This window comes from Amphibalanus amphitrite, unplaced genomic scaffold (genome assembly GCF_019059575.1).
Source record: "Amphibalanus amphitrite isolate SeventyFive unplaced genomic scaffold, NRLGWU_Aamphi_draft 000758F_arrow, whole genome shotgun sequence".
NCBI classification, from domain to species: Eukaryota; Metazoa; Arthropoda; class Thecostraca; order Balanomorpha; family Balanidae; genus Amphibalanus; species Amphibalanus amphitrite.
In genome coordinates, this window is record NW_024882252.1 from 203,490 (window position 1) to 218,050 (window position 14,561).

General features: G+C 53.3%; 3 protein-coding genes across 4 annotated transcripts in view; 2 read left to right on the plus strand and 1 right to left on the minus strand.

Annotated features, from left to right (window-relative positions):
- The window catches only part of LOC122365697 (partitioning defective 3 homolog B-like), a 30,461-nt gene extending 25,984 nt beyond the window's left edge, over positions 1-4,477 (plus strand). The window contains exons 18-24 of the mRNA XM_043337129.1: positions 1,094-1,241; positions 1,561-1,684; positions 2,046-2,222; positions 2,492-2,677; positions 2,875-3,434; positions 3,778-3,968; positions 4,326-4,477. Coding sequence (XP_043193064.1) covers positions 1,094-1,241; positions 1,561-1,684; positions 2,046-2,222; positions 2,492-2,677; positions 2,875-3,434; positions 3,778-3,968; positions 4,326-4,477 — 1,538 coding nt within the window. The remainder of the gene's footprint in view (positions 1-1,093; positions 1,242-1,560; positions 1,685-2,045; positions 2,223-2,491; positions 2,678-2,874; positions 3,435-3,777; positions 3,969-4,325) is intronic.
- Positions 4,478-6,425: 1,948 nt separating this feature from the next.
- LOC122365706 (X-ray repair cross-complementing protein 5-like) lies at positions 6,426-10,500 on the plus strand. Of its 2 annotated transcripts, none has more exons than XM_043337140.1 (2): positions 6,426-6,504; positions 7,665-10,500. In XM_043337140.1, exon 2 carries the CDS (start codon positions 7,712-7,714, stop codon positions 9,926-9,928), a length of 2,217 nt encoding a protein of 738 aa, XP_043193075.1. In that variant the 5' UTR covers positions 6,426-6,504; positions 7,665-7,711; the 3' UTR covers positions 9,929-10,500. The 2 variants fall into 2 exon arrangements, with proteins under 2 accessions (XP_043193075.1, XP_043193074.1); XM_043337139.1 differs by lacking the exon at positions 6,426-6,504 and adding an exon at positions 6,511-6,825.
- Positions 10,501-11,649: 1,149 nt separating this feature from the next.
- Positions 11,650-14,515, minus strand: LOC122365707 (signal peptidase complex subunit 1-like). Its single transcript, XM_043337141.1, has 4 exons — positions 14,163-14,515; positions 13,630-13,689; positions 13,110-13,196; positions 11,650-11,972 (listed from the first exon to the last, which is right to left on the minus strand). The coding sequence occupies exons 1-4, from the start codon at positions 14,196-14,198 to the stop codon at positions 11,904-11,906; spliced, it is 252 nt and encodes an 83-aa protein (XP_043193076.1). The 5' UTR covers positions 14,199-14,515; the 3' UTR covers positions 11,650-11,903.
- Between the last annotated feature and the right edge of the window lie 46 nt (positions 14,516-14,561).

Genomic DNA, 14,561 nt, shown 5'->3' on the forward strand with positions numbered 1-14,561 from the left:
ATTGACATTCAGGTAAGTGAGAGAGCTATGTAGAGGGAGGCCGGAGGGAGGGACGGAATAGCAGTTCGTCAGCGGGAGGGAAAACAGGTGAGGGCAGGACACTGGTTCGCTGACTAGGTTGATACGAGAACATGGTAACGTGGAGTCTGTATTTTTCGCATGCTTCATTGAGTACCTACCTATTTTATTTTGTTTTGTTTTCATATGGTTTTAATGCGTGCGTATTAACTTCGTTTTTATGCTTTATATTGTTTTCTCAGAAATGAATGTGAAATCAATTATTACGATGTTTGCAATACACCATTTGATTGTCGTCTGCTAAAACTGTGCTTGTGCATGAGCATGATCCAGTGCGAGCTCATAGCCTCCGACGTTTCGTGTTCCGTGATAAAAAAAAATCACTGCTGATTCCTGTTGATGCATGAAGCTATCGTGAGCATGTGCATGTTTTCAGATCGTTTGTGTGCTTTGCATTTGGCATGAAAATCTTACTAAAAGCAGTCAATCAAATAAGCATTAGTTGTTCAGTTCAGCATGTCGCTCGCATTGGAAGCCTGGCTTTCGTAGCGTAGTCCGTGTTTCATTTTGTACGAGCACGTTGTCCTTGGCTCAACGCAGTTAGTCAGATCTTTTTCTGAAATATGTTGGGATTCAAAGCGATTATGAAACTGGCAATGTTGAGGCATTTATGACATTTTTCGTGGTACCTTCAAACCTGCTACTGCAAAGATTAAGCCCAGAGTCCACTAGGTGGGCTACGGTTGAAGTTGAACGGTTGCTGGGATTTATACTGCAACTCAATTCATTGGCGTGCTTACATGGTCGTCCGTTGGCTACCGGTCACTTTCGATGCACCGCCGCCAGTCCGTGCTCACGTCTCTGCACGGCACGCTGTGACAGTGCCCTGGCGGGGTACGGTGACACTGCGGGGGCTGTCGGCCGACGGTGGCTGGTCTCCGCCGCACTGCATGTCGCCCGCCCTCTAACTGGCCCCCGCTCTCCCTCTCTCTCCGCCCCCTCTCTCTCCTCTCTCTGGTGTCGGCGGCGTCGTCAGTGGCCGTGGCGGCTGACACCGGCTTTGTCGCCTGTCTAGTGGACGAGGAGTCGGCCGGCGCCGGAGGAGGAGGAGCGTTCAGCCGGGACGCCGCCGCCCGACAGAGCTCCATGAGCTCAGGGGTGGTCGAGGACAAAAAGGGAAAACGCCGCTCCGGACTGCTCAAAGGACTCGGCAGCATGTTCAAGTGAGTGGTGGCAAACTCTGTGCTAGTTTGCTCGTAGTTTTATAGTGTTGATAAAGCTATTGTGACGTTTTTGGCAGATAGATTGTTATGCTATGTAATTTATGGTGGGTCAATGGCTTTAAGCTCCCTTACTGACTACTGTTCATTCCATTTTGGCAGTGTACCGTAATTAGGTACTCTATATTCGGCTAATTGAACACATCAACCCTTGATCAGCCGGACAGGTAGGAGTGTCATTGATCATGTCTGTATTTGTCTGATCACTGATCGCTGTACTTGTCACTGTTCTCACTGTGTCTATCTCCGTTCCACTATTCAGATTCGGGAAGCAGCGCCGATCGGAGGATCAGGGTGAGCCAGTGCCACCGGTCCGGACTACCTCTGCCGAGCCCCAGTCGCAGTTTCAGTCGCAGTCACAGCAGCAGCGGATCACCCACGCGCCGGTCAGTGGAGCGGGCAGACTGTAGCCGGGCTGGGCGCGGGGCGGATGTGTTGGAAAGGGTTCATTGGGAGCATAACGACCTAAGTGATGGTGCTGTCGAAGCGTAAGACTTTGGGACAGGGACTAGTTGCTTATTGATGGTGTAGAAATATGAGCATATTTATATTTCCGTTGTCAGCGCATTTATGATTACTGGTCATTCTCTTAAGCAGCTGACGTGAAGTTTTCAGTATAGTTCATACTCCATTGTGTGTTTTGCTGAGTTAAGTTTGTTATGCAGTGTGTCAACTCTGTAGCCGTGTTCAGCACCAGTTTACGTGCACCGTGTGTGTGCTGGCTGACTGGCCCTCTCTCCCTGACAGCCGTCGCAGGGCCAGCCGGCCGGTCCGCCGCCGCCGGCCGCCGGCCAGGAGCGGGCGCCCAGCCGCGCCGAGCGGATGGTGCAGCTGCGGCAGGAGCACCAGAGGCGGCACGCCACCCGGCACGGCGTCTATGTGACGGAGGCAGCCGAGGAGCGCGCCGAACAGCACCTCAGACAGGTGGGTAGAGTGGGGCAGGCGATAATCGAACACACGAGAGACTAGCCAACAGATTAGACACTGATCAGTCGAATTATCGGTGAGGTAAATTTGAGTCGAACTGAAAGCAGACCAGACTGGTGGGTTCATATGTGTTAGGACTTAGGAGCACCCATGCTACGTCCGTTTATCGCCCACGGCCGCTAATACACCACGGTGCTTACGTATAGGAGATACACCTGCGCGTGTGAAGGTGAGCGTTCTTCAGTGCTGACGCCGCGGTATTCCAGGTCCACCCGGGGAAGCCGCCCGGCCCTCATCTGTCGGACCAGATCAACAACAACGTGCCGTCGGCGGGGTTCGTGCGCGGCGCGCAGGGCGCCCGCAGCAGCGAGTACTTCCGAAACCCGCGGCCGGCGCCCATGGCACCGCGGCACCGCGGACACGAGGGCGCCGGGCCGCCGCCCCACTCCTGGGTAGGTGGTCGAGAGGAGAGGAGTACCATAGTCTGCGAGCTGGGTTCCAATTTTGTGTGTTATGCCTTCGGTACATATTTGAGTCGTTCAAACAAACAGCCAAACAGTCCAACCATTGATATTTTGGGTTTCGTATCATTCCTTTCTTCTGTATTGTGATCCTAGTTCCTTCTGACCTCTGTGTTGTTCGTTTTCAGCTGGGTGAGGACGGGGGCCGGCCGGCGCCGCCCTCCCACCAGCCCCACGGCGGCAGCGCGGCCGTACCCAGTGCCGACCCGTCCGACCCCCGCGGCTACCGGTCCCACCCGGGCGGTCCATCGGAGCCGCGTCAGTCCCACTCCGGTCCCTCGCAGCCACGCGGCTACCACGATCCGTCCGACCCGCGGGCGTACCCCGGCGGGCCGGTCGACCTGCGAGGGTACCCCGGTACCCAGACGGACCCCCGAGGGTACTCCAAGGGTGCGGTTGACCCGAGAGGGTACCCCAACGGGTCGGCCGACCCGCGAGGGTACTCTTCCAGTCACCCGGAGCCGCGCGGCTACCCGGTCTCGGACGTGCGCGCGCACCCGGCCGACCCGTGGCCTCCGTCCTCCGGGGCCGGTCAGTGGGTGTACCCGGCGCCCGGCAGCGGCTCGCGGCGCCCCTCGGCGCCCCCGCCGCCGGACGGGGAGCCGGCCCGGCCGGGCTCGGCGTCCGGCGGCGAGCGGCAGCGCTACGGCCACTACGCCAACTACGAGCAGATCCGACACCACCTGAGGTGAGCGCCGGCGGCCCGGTCCAACGGGGGACGCGGGGAGGGGTGGTGAATGACAGCTGCTTGGCTTGACAATTACTGGCCAAAGCTAACCTGTAGACGTTGGCTGGAGTTAGCGAAGTATCTGTGTCCATGTGTTTTCTTGCTTTCTCAAACAAAGTGTCAGTAAATAAGTGCGGCTAGTTTTGGCTAGTTCTGGATATTTTTAGAGCCGTCTTCCTTACGTTACTGTCAGACCTTTTCTAGACTCATAGCATTTTAGTATCCCCGAATGCGGCCTGAGCCTCTAATCGTCGCTGGCTCAGACCTCCCGCCCCCAGCCCTGACCGCCCTCCTCCCCGCGCAGCCGGCAGCAGCAGCAGTACCACTCCCAGCGGGGCCGCCACCCGGCCGAGCCGACCGACCGGCCCACCAGCTGCTACTACGAGCACGAGGCGGCTGCTGCCGCGGCGGCGGCGGCGGCGGCGCGGTCCGGCGGCGACCACTCGCTGCCCCGTCACCACGAGCGCAGCCGATCCGGTCCGGCCATCGGTCCCGGTAAGACAAGGGAGAGGGAGTGGGGATAGGGGAAGCGGTGGACAGGGTGTATAAAAGGGGTAGGAGGGAACTGAGGAGGATTCTGAGAGTTTGTGGAAAAGAGATAAGCGCATTGAGACAGCACCGCTGAGGCCTTTTGCACTGAAAGCTGTGTGGCCGACAATGAGTTGTTTCCGTGCAGTTCGGGAAGTTCCTCCCGTTTGTAAATACAACGCGGTGTAGCCTGACCAATCATGTTTTGCAGTACGAGATGCAGTTGTATCTTACTTTCAGTCCAAACTGCTCTGACCGTCCGTCCGCCTCCGCCGTGTAGTACAGTGGTATCTGACTCCCCCCTCCCCCCCCCCCGCCGTCCAGGTGCGGGCGGTGTCGGCGTGCCCTCGTCAGGCGGCTCCGACCCGCGTCTGAGGCCGGCGCCGCTCGGCCTGTCCCAGCAGCAGCACTGGCGGCGGCCAGCCGGCGCTCCGGGCCCGCTGCAGCGCCCCTCGGCGGCCGGCAGTCACGTCTGAGACGCCCCAGGGCGGCCGGCCGGCGCTCCGGGTCCGCTGCAGCGCCCCTCGGCGGCCGGCAGTCACGTCTGAGACGCTCCAGGGCGGCCGGCCGGCGCTCCGGGTCCGCTGCAGCGCCCTTCGGCGGCCGGCAGTCACGGCTGAGACGCTCCAGGGCGGCCGGCCGGCGCGCCGAGCCCTCTACAGCGCCTCTCGGCGGCCGGCAGTCACGGCTGAGACGCCCCAGGGCGGCCGGCCGGCGCTCCGGGCCCTCTACAGCGCCTCTCGGCGGCCGGCAGTCACGTCTGAGACGCCCCAGGGCGGCTGGAAGTCGTCGGAGGCTGCCGAGGGCCGCCTGCGCTCCCGCAGTGGTGTGTCGAGCCAGAGCTGGGTCCCAGCGGCCCGACTCCAGCGCCCCAGCTGTGTGTGTGTGTGTCTGTATGTGTGACTGAGTGTGAATGTTTGAAGAGTGCCATCCGAGTACCCGGTGGCTCAGATCTGTTCCACTGCCGAGCGGGCGTCACGGCGCTGCTGGAGCGCAGCTTTACCCATTTACCCATGTACTTATCAATGTACTTGTCTATGTACTTAACCATTGACTGTGCTAACTTTGTACTGTGTTGTGACGCGCTGTTTAACTCGATGTAATTCGTAGATCAGTACAGCAACGAACCTCCTGAGATTTCGACGTAGATCTTTTTCCATTATTTTTTTTTCATATTTGTATCGTACTTAATGACGTGCTGCATTTTTATCATGAATGATGTCTACTTATTTTTACATTCATGTTATGTCGTGTGACGTATTGTCCATTTTTGGCTCGCTGCGGTCGGCGCTGTTACCATTCTCAGGTACAAAGTGTGCCTCCGTCCACCGATATCTGCCTTTTCCAGTGCCTGTGCCACACGGGGGTGCCTTTCGCTGTCTTTGTGAATTGTGTGCCTCATCAGTGTGTAACGCTGTTTGTCCTCTCTACGCCGTCCTGAGATGACCCGCAGGCTGTAGCGCGCTGTCACGGGGCGGTAACCGTCTCCTATACAGCGGTACCTTCCGAACTGAGTGGCGTGCGTATCGTGATGACCAATTTTCCATTCTGCATTCCGATGCGGAGCTCGTGCTGCCGTTTTGTACCGTGCTATGGAGGCCAATATGTTCCATCGTCAGGACAATACAGGACGAGATTCTGATGACCCTTGTTTCGTTATTTTTTAAGCCAGGAGTGCAGTTATCAATGATAGGACAAATGTTGTGTTATAGGCTAAGATGGTCGTTGAAGAGAAGAGACTGATCTGAGATGTTCCGATTTAGGGTTTCTGTGCCTGAGGCTGCTGTATTTGGTCCCTTCGGTCTAATGACACTTTTTCGGAGCCGGAAAGGTGTTAGAAATGTGAGAAATTATTGGTCTGTGCCCGTGCGGCCACCCTGTGCCTGGTGCTCCGTCGATGCTGAGTCCGTCCTAGCCAGGCCGCCCAACTCCGCCAACGGTGACCCCACCGCCCACCAGCCACCGTATAGGAAGGAACTTCTCGAGCCGGATGGATGTGACTGTCCAGAGCGGGACAGGATGATTGAGAATTAGTGCTCCCTGAGGACAGCATAGGGGTTGGAGGCGACTGGCGAGTAAAAAAAAAGTTTTTGATATGGCCTAGATCAGAAAGCCAAAGGTAAACCGCCCAAATATAGCCCAGCTTTGAAGCAGCGCGGAGTGTGGAGCCAGAGAATTGATAAAACATCTGTAGGTAACTAGTTATATAAAAACATGACCTGTAAAACTGGCCCTGCACGCAATTGCTATTTTTTACATGGCGATCGTCCGGTAATGGCATGTGTTTTGCAAATTGCATTTGAATGGTGAAAATTAAAGGCATTATAAAAAGCATTGATGGCACAAAAGTAGACAATAGATGCGCAGCCTTGACAAAACAATCACGCCGTCAGTAAAAACAAAAAAAAAATTGTGGATCAATTGACAATTTGTGGATGTTTTCGGGGCGTTGCAAATTTAACATAAATATTGATGATATTGGGTATTGCTCAATATTTTTCAGGTGATGGAAAATATTGATTGTTTGTTGCTGTTGGTTTGTCTTGAATTGAAGAGAAGTCGTGCAGGTGCAGGATGGAACACGTCGGGGACCGTGCCGACTGCCGACTCGCTCAGATAATTGGGAATATCGCATTGTGCCTGTATAATCTTGTTTTTATGGTGCATTGCATATAAATAAGTTACATTTGGTACTCCTGCTGCTTTCATGTCGCCACATTGACAATTTTAGTTGTTAGTGAATAGGTGAATAAGTGAATAGGTTAGGTGCACAGACCACAATTGGTTACCCATGTGATTCTGATCTGTGGTGTGGCCCGTGTGGGTGGGTGCTTGTGCTTAAAAGTTAAATTGAAATAGATCGATGACCCTCTATATTGCTTTGAGATAAACTTTTTAAAAGTGTTTACTAAGTATTTGTGTCCTGGGCTTGAAGATGTTGCGACAAATAGCTAAAGTGCCCAGCATTATAAATGTGTTGATTGACAAAGAAATTGCTATGTTTTGATCGTCTTTGATCAAATTTAAATTAGAAATGTATAACTCTTGGCTTTAGCTGGAAGGTAGTTGGTTAAAGTGCCCAACATTATAAATTTGCTGATGTGCAAAGAAATTTGATGTTTTTTCATCTTTTTAGTTTTTTGATACAAATTCAATTTAAATAGTTATATCTCCAGGCTCTATGTGGAAGGCAGTGGCCATTTCAGCCAACACTTTCTAGTTTCTAGTGGACTCTATTGAAAATACTTATTGCTTACCTGGTTTACTTACCTGGTTGGGTTCCAATGTCCAACTGTGAGGGAATGGCAATTTAGGAAGTTGAGGCAGGGAGTGGACTTCGGAACCCCAGAAACATAAGGCGCGCCAAACAGTAGTGCTGGAATGTCCTATGAGCACAATCATAAATAAACTGTCTGGAAATGTGCGCCTCACAACAGTAATTGACATGTAGCATATACTAGTTTCCTAAGATGAGACAGTAAGACATGATTGCATTTGGAGAAAATTATCTTCCAATGATTTCAAACTTTTTCTTTTTCATAGGCTCTGAATTCTTATTGAAGAAAAGATTTACATTCCTCCTTAACACCTTTATGCCTGTATTTGAGATGAGCCTTAGGTTAGGACAGATAAGCGAATGTTACATATATTGTGCTCTTTCAGGTGTATGGCTCGACAAGTACTGCAGAAGTAATCTTTGCTGATTGACAATGGAGGCACTGGTCATCGTGCTGGATGTGGGACCCTCCACTGGAACACTGTGTGCTGATGGAGGAGCCACCTTCATTGACACAGCCCTGCTGTGCTGTGACCGCATTGCTCAGAGGAAGCTATTCGAGGACAAGAACAAGGATCACATGGCCGTGGTGGTGGTGGGCTCAGAGGAGAGTGACAACCGCCTGGCGGACGCTGACGCCGACCAGTACCAGCACGTGAGCCTGGCGCGCCGGCTGGCGCCTGTGGACTGGCCGCTGGTGCGCATGCTCAGCCCGGACCGGCTGCACGCCACGGAGGCGCAGGGCGACTGGCTGGACGGCCTGGTGGTGGCGCTCGACCACCTGGTCGAGATGAGCCGCACGCACAAGTACCAGCAGCGCCGGATCGTGCTGCTGACCGACTTTGGTGGGCCGCTGTGCACCGACCAGCTGGATGCCATCAAGGCCGGGCTCAGGAAGTACGATGTGGACCTGATGGCCATCGGGACGGAGCTGGCCACCGACGGTAGTGACGAGATGCAGCTGAAACCCACCGGCAAGACGGAGACCGCCGACGACCTGCAGATGAAGACCGAGGACGGGTTGGCGCTGGGCGGCGGCGAGCCGCGGCCCGGCCCGTCCGGCGCGCGCGGACTCTACCGGCACGACGGCAAGGCCAAGACGCGCCAGCAGCTCGAGGGCGAGTCGGCCGTGGTGCAGCTGATCCGCGCCGTCGACGGCGGCTTCTTCACCTTCGAGCAGGCGCTGCCGCAGCTGCTCTTCTTCCACAAGCGGAAGTCGCGCGCGGCGCCGTGGAACGCTCCGCTGCAGATCGGCGAGAGCCTCTCCATCAACATAACCGGCTACAGCCAGATCAAGAAGGTCACCATGCCGTCGTGGCGTAAGCTGGCGGCCGGCCCGCAGCCGGCGCCGGTGAAGCGGCGGACGACGTACGAGCGCCAGGACGAACAGCGCTCGGCTGTGCCGTTCGAGGAGACTGAGCGGGCGTACCGGTACGGCACAACGCTGGTGCCGTTCTCGCGGCTGGACCAGCAGGAGCTCGAGTACCGCAGCGGTGCGCCTCGCTCCATCCAGGTCCTGGGCTTCACGTCCGCCTCCAACGTTGGGCCGCACCTGTACCAGGACACACAGACGGTGCAGGTGGTGGCGCGTCGCGGCGACGCCGGCGCAGAGGCGGCACTCTCGGCGCTGATCCACGCGCTCCAGGAGACGGACATGGTGGCGGTGGCGCGGCGCACCTACAACAACGGCGGCACGCCGCGGCTCGGCGCGCTGCGGCCTAACATCCGACACGACCTCGAGTGTCTGGTCTGGGTGCAGCTGCCGTTCGCAGAGGACATGCGTAACCCGCTGTTCCCTCCGCTGCCGACGGCCGTCCCTCAGGAGACGCTGTCGGCCGTCGATCAGCTCATCGACGCCATGGATCTGACGGCGCCGGCGGCCGAGGAGGCCTCGGAGCGGCTGGAGCCGGGCGCGCTGCTCAGCCCGCAGTTCCAGCGGCTTTACCAGGTGCTGGCGGCGCGCGCTCTCCACCCGGGCGAGCCTCTGCCGCCGCCGGACGCCGATCTGCTGCGCCAGCTGAGCCCGGACCCGGCGCTGGCGGCGCCGGACGCCCTGCGCGCCGTGGCCGCCGCCTGTCCGCTGACGGAGCTGCTGCTGCCCCACCAGCGCCGCGAGACCGGTCGAGACGTGTTCCAGGCGGCGGCCGCCGCCACGCCCGACCAGGCCGGCCCGGCAGCCACCGTCACCGACCTCATCAAGCCAGAAGTCACCGAGGTGGGCACCGTCAACCCGGCTGAAGACTTCGACGTCCTGCTTCGACGCGACGACGTGCGCTTCGACGAGCTGTGCTCGCAGATGCAGCGGGTCATCTCGCGACTCGTGCGAGAGTCGCTGACACGGCCGGCGCTGCTGGAGAAGACGGTGGCGGCGATCGGACGGCTGCGCACGGCGTGCCGGGGCGTGTCGCCGGCCGCGTACAACGCCTGGGTGGCTGAGGCGCGCGGCCAGCTGTCGGAGCGGCCGGCCGTCTGGCAGCGCGTGGTCGCCGACCGGCTCGGACCGATCGTGGCCTCCGAGAGCGCCCACCCGGCCGCTGAGGAGGCCGAGGCGACCCGCTTCTACGATGGCGGCGCGGCGGCGGCGGCGGCCGTGGAGGCGGTCCAGGCGGCCGAGCAGGAGGCTGCAGAGGACCTCCTGGACGACCTGTGAGCGGCCGGCCGACCGACTGGACTCACCCGGCGCGGCGACGGATCAGACTCACCCGGCGCGGCGGATAAGGGTATCGCACAAACGGCAACCTCCCCTCCCGGTGTCTTGGGTAGTCATCTGCCTCAGGGCCCGGCTAGAGACTGCTGTGTTGTGTGGTGTTACGCTCGACAGCTGACTACGGCCAACCCCACCGTGTGGATTCATTGCAGCACTTAGTGCCTTGCCTCGCAAAATTGGCCGATGTGCTCTTGCGTTTGTTGATAAACTTTTGAGGTAGGCAGATGGTCAAGGTAAGAGGATCGAGATTGTTTCGTAGTTAATCTTCAATTCCCAGGCAGAGGAAGCTTTCCGTGGCGTTCTGTCATGGTTTATGTTTGTGATCATAAGTGTGATGTTTACTGAGCCTCGTTTGCGCTTTTGTTTTTCACCGATTGTATTTGTTACTCTTCTTGCTGTGTCATGTACGTCGGTAGATTCATAGACATGGTTGATACCTGGCTAGTGCGCTTCTATGCGGTTAGTTTAGAATGTATTGATGCGTTTGCACGGTTCGTTCAATCCCTAGGACAACACAATCCCCGTCTCTCACTGGTTTCAGCTGCAAGGGGCCTTCGTGTAAGCGACACACGCCCGGTTCCACATTGTCGAATCATAAATTATTGCGGTACAAATGAATTCACCATTGACTGGTCCATGACTGCTTCTAGAGGCGCCATTTGATGTGACGTACGCCTGGCCTGATTACGGAGCGAGCGAAGCGAGCGTAGTCTTTCCTTAGATTAACGGAAATTTCTGAGTATGAGCGGCCGGCCGGCCGGCCGGCCGTGGTCACGCTTTTGCGAGGCTTATATCTCAGCAACCACTTGACCGATTTACATGCGGTAATTTTTGTGGGGTAGCTTCATTCCTTCTACCAAGTATTGGACTATTCCCGATGCATGTGGGTGACCCCTTATGCACGTGCCACGTGCAAAACGAAGAGGTGTCACTTTTGTAATTGTTGCAATATCTCGGTAACTACTTGGCCGATTGCGCTGAAAGTTGGCATGTAGGTAGGCACCCACTAGGCACTGCATATCCATGTGCCAGAGTTGGGGTGCTGCTGCACGTGCGCACGTGCAGGGGTCGTTTCCAGATCTCGAGAACGGCTGGACCGATGGCGCTCAAATTTGGTACATGGTTAGAGACCGGTTAGTAGGGTGCCGTGCAAAAGTCAGTTGGGACCCATTTTGCACGTGCGCACGTGCAGGGTGCCGCTTCCAGATCTCGAGAACGGCTGGGCCGATTGTGCTCAAATTTGGCACATCGCTAGAGACCGGTTAGTAGGGTGCCGTGCACAAGTCAGCTGGAGGTACCCCCTCGAAATTTCGCACGTGCAAGACTCACCCTCTCGCTCGCTCCGTTAGTCGCCCCAAAAGGCGCTATACTGGTGTAATACAGCCTACAGGGCATCTGTGTCTCGCACCCTGCTATATGTGCAGCTCAGATCCGTGTCAACTCGTGCTTGGATACTGACTGATGGTCCTTGCGCGTCTAATAGCAGCGCGCGGTGACACTTCGAACTATGTGGCTCGCCGAGCCCTTGCCGACACGTCGATATGTTTTCAAACAGCTGTTGTTGTTGATGCAGATAAACTCCTCGGAGGCAGTTGGAATGATAAGTAGTCTAAAATCGGAACAAAGCTCGCTGGAAAAAGGCGAATAATTCAATATGACGATAGTTTTACAAATCATGTTTTATTACCACCACATCGACGCGACGCGTAATAAGATTTCAGCTTTGTGAGAACAAATGAAACCCGCCTAACGGCCACACTTCCGTGCCTGACTGTACGCTCATCACGGTGAGCTACACCAAAAACCACACCCAGGCCCCTCGGTCCCCGTACCACAGAATGATGAAAACAATATACGCCCGATCCCGGCAGCGTTCACCGCCCCATTTCTTCTTTTTGGCCTTGGAAGCGTCTGCGCTCTAGGCGGATCTGGGCTTCTGCCAGTTGAGCGGGTGGCGCCGGTACATGGGCCACGGAGGTAGCGTCAGCTGCAACACGGGTCACAGAGGTCAGTCGGCGGCAGGAGGGGCCGGTACCGCGCTCCGGATGGACCTGGGACAGCACAGAGGCCAGTCGGCGGCAGGAGGGGCCAGTGCCGCGCTCCGGATGGACCTGGGACAGCACAGAGGTCAGTCGGCGGCAGGAGGGGCCGGTGCCGCTCGAGGGCGCACAACTATAACACAACACAACTAACACAACAAACAGTCGGGACTGAGGTGGCTGGCTTGAGACACAATTAATTGGAGTGGCAGGGATGCATTCTGACTGAAGCTCGAAGGAAGCAGAAAAATCACTTACACACATATGGTGAAAAGGCCTGAGGGCTTGAGTCTTGACTCTGTAACCTCTTGCCTTTGAACCATGAGAGTGGGAAACCAACACATTCTAGTAAACAAGAAAGGTGGTACCTAAAATATAAATTTCTGGTTGATGAAGTTAGAGGTGGCTATTGGGTTATTATTAAAGGAAACAGTCCACTTTCCTGAAATCAGTATTTTGCTATTGATTTATGATTTTTTATGCTCAAAATAATCATGAAATAAAATAAAACCTTTTTGTAAAAACAATTATGTTCTATATTTTAATATAGGACGAACTATATTCTATGTAAAATAATGTTTGACGCAGAAGCCTATTACGCATTGACCAATCATATTGCGTAGCTCAAACCTACGCATACTGCATTGGCTGTAAGCAGCACGCTGATTGGCTGACGATGACGTGGCTGCATTCCTGTGCAAGGCACGCATTCCTCTACAAGGCACTCTTTTCGGAACGAGAAATGGAATATCTTCGTCTAGGGTGATCGTTGAGCCGTAAAAGCTCCTGATTTGTGCTAGTCTCAGCTCAAGCTACGAAACTGCTATTCCAGCTCAAAACCCCATGTTAAAAGTGAACTATTTCCTTTAAATGGTGCCAATATTGCTATTTACAGTTTAAGTATCCAGTGATGTGTATGGTATAGGTGCCACCACAAATTTACTCAATATTCACCATTATGCTTTAAAAAAATCAGAATGTTTTCCCCTTGCATCCAAAAGGGAAATGGACTAGCTTACTTCAGTCAAGAGTGTGAACAATGAGCTTAACAAACAAAATAATCAACATTTATTTTATTATCTCACCAAGCATGCTAGAGCCACACCAGCGCCCAGTATGTAGACAGTTTGTGAGAACTGCTGGATGGAGTATCCCCAGACAAGGCCCACAACCTGTGGAAGAGCAAATGGAGCGCATCAGCTCATCATTTGGTAAAGCAACAGCATCATCTTTATTGACAAAGCTTTAGCATCATTGAATATTGATTAAGGTATGAAACTGAAATTAATTTGAAAAATGTCTTTGTAAAATGTCTAAATAAATGAAGCAGTGTTTACATGAACATACTCTTTTTGTTATAAAGGTGGAAGACATGGAGCAAAATATGAGCAATGTAAGCATGATAAATAGCACATGTTCTATAAATTTAATAAATGAATGATACTGCCTTATTGTATGCATCAGTATGGTTTAAGAACAGATTCAAAAATTAATTATGGAAAACTATATCTGCATTCTGTATTTGTATTATCTAAATACAGGCCCTATACCTCATGTACAGTGGCAATCATAGAGCAAAATATCACTCAAAAATTGTCAACTTACTCCAAACAGAACTATGATGACTTGAAACAGTCTCTCTGCCCATTTCTGTCCCTCGTAATCCTGTAGGTAAGCAGCATATGAGTCAGATTATACAGGTCACACAAAACTTAGTGTACTGATAATTTATAAAATAAATAACTGAAAATCTAATGAAAATCAAGTTCAATAACTTCAGTTTAAAAAGGAAATGACGCTGTGGTTAGAAGCATCAAAATTGAAGTATATTTTTTGTTTCACTATAAAAGAATAATATCAGGATTATCATAATACACACATGACATTACCCATGAACAGCCAGAATAAAGCAAATTGAAATCAGCAAGACATAACCTAGCCGCTGTCCTCAAAATGACTTCACTTATGACACACCAAATTTGAATTACATAAATTGGAAAAGATGGATGTCAAGATCAGAGAAAGCATCAGAGCATTGCAGACAACAAAGGAAAATGACGAAAACCAGACAAATATTAAAAAAAGGGAACACAGTAGCCGATCAAACCATAACATGAAGATTGAATGCTTCAACATACCATATGAGTAGGGATCCATGCAGGAAGCTCAATCATCTTTCGCAAATTTGATATCAGCTATGGGACAGACAAAATTGAAATATAACACCTGCCTATCACCCAAAATGAATAATAAATATGCAATCACACGTCCACATCTGTGACACACCGGTGTACACAAACAACAAACGTCATCTAACATTACCCCAGAACTATAACACAAACATTTTGCCAATTTTTTTACTTGTGTTTGAGCCAAAACTTATATTTTTCCAGTTAAAATTTAAGGTTATGTCATGACTTAGTCATTTTTTATCTCATTTCAAAAAGTTTTTGTTGTTGTTTTGGGCATGACTGTTTTCTCACTGAACTGCACTGAACTCTGTTTTTTTTTTAAGTTGTGCGATATATGCCGCAACT

What these genes read in the sequence shown, in the direction of transcription:
- LOC122365706 (XM_043337140.1), top strand. Translation starts at nt 7,712, where the DNA reads ATGGAGGCACTGGTCATCGTGCTGGATGTGGGACCCTCCACTGGAACA.
- LOC122365707 (XM_043337141.1), bottom strand. Translation starts at nt 14,198, where the DNA reads ATGATTGAGCTTCCTGCATGGATCCCTACTCATATG. An exon ending in TCATCATAGTTCTGTTTGGA is followed by an intron (nt 13,197 to 13,629) that starts GTAAGTTGACAA and finishes GCTCTTCCACAG; the next exon opens with GTTGTGGGCCTTGTCTGGGG. An exon ending in GTGTGGCTCTAGCATGCTTG is followed by an intron (nt 11,973 to 13,109) that starts GTGAGATAATAA and finishes CCCGTGTTGCAG; the next exon opens with CTGACGCTACCTCCGTGGCC.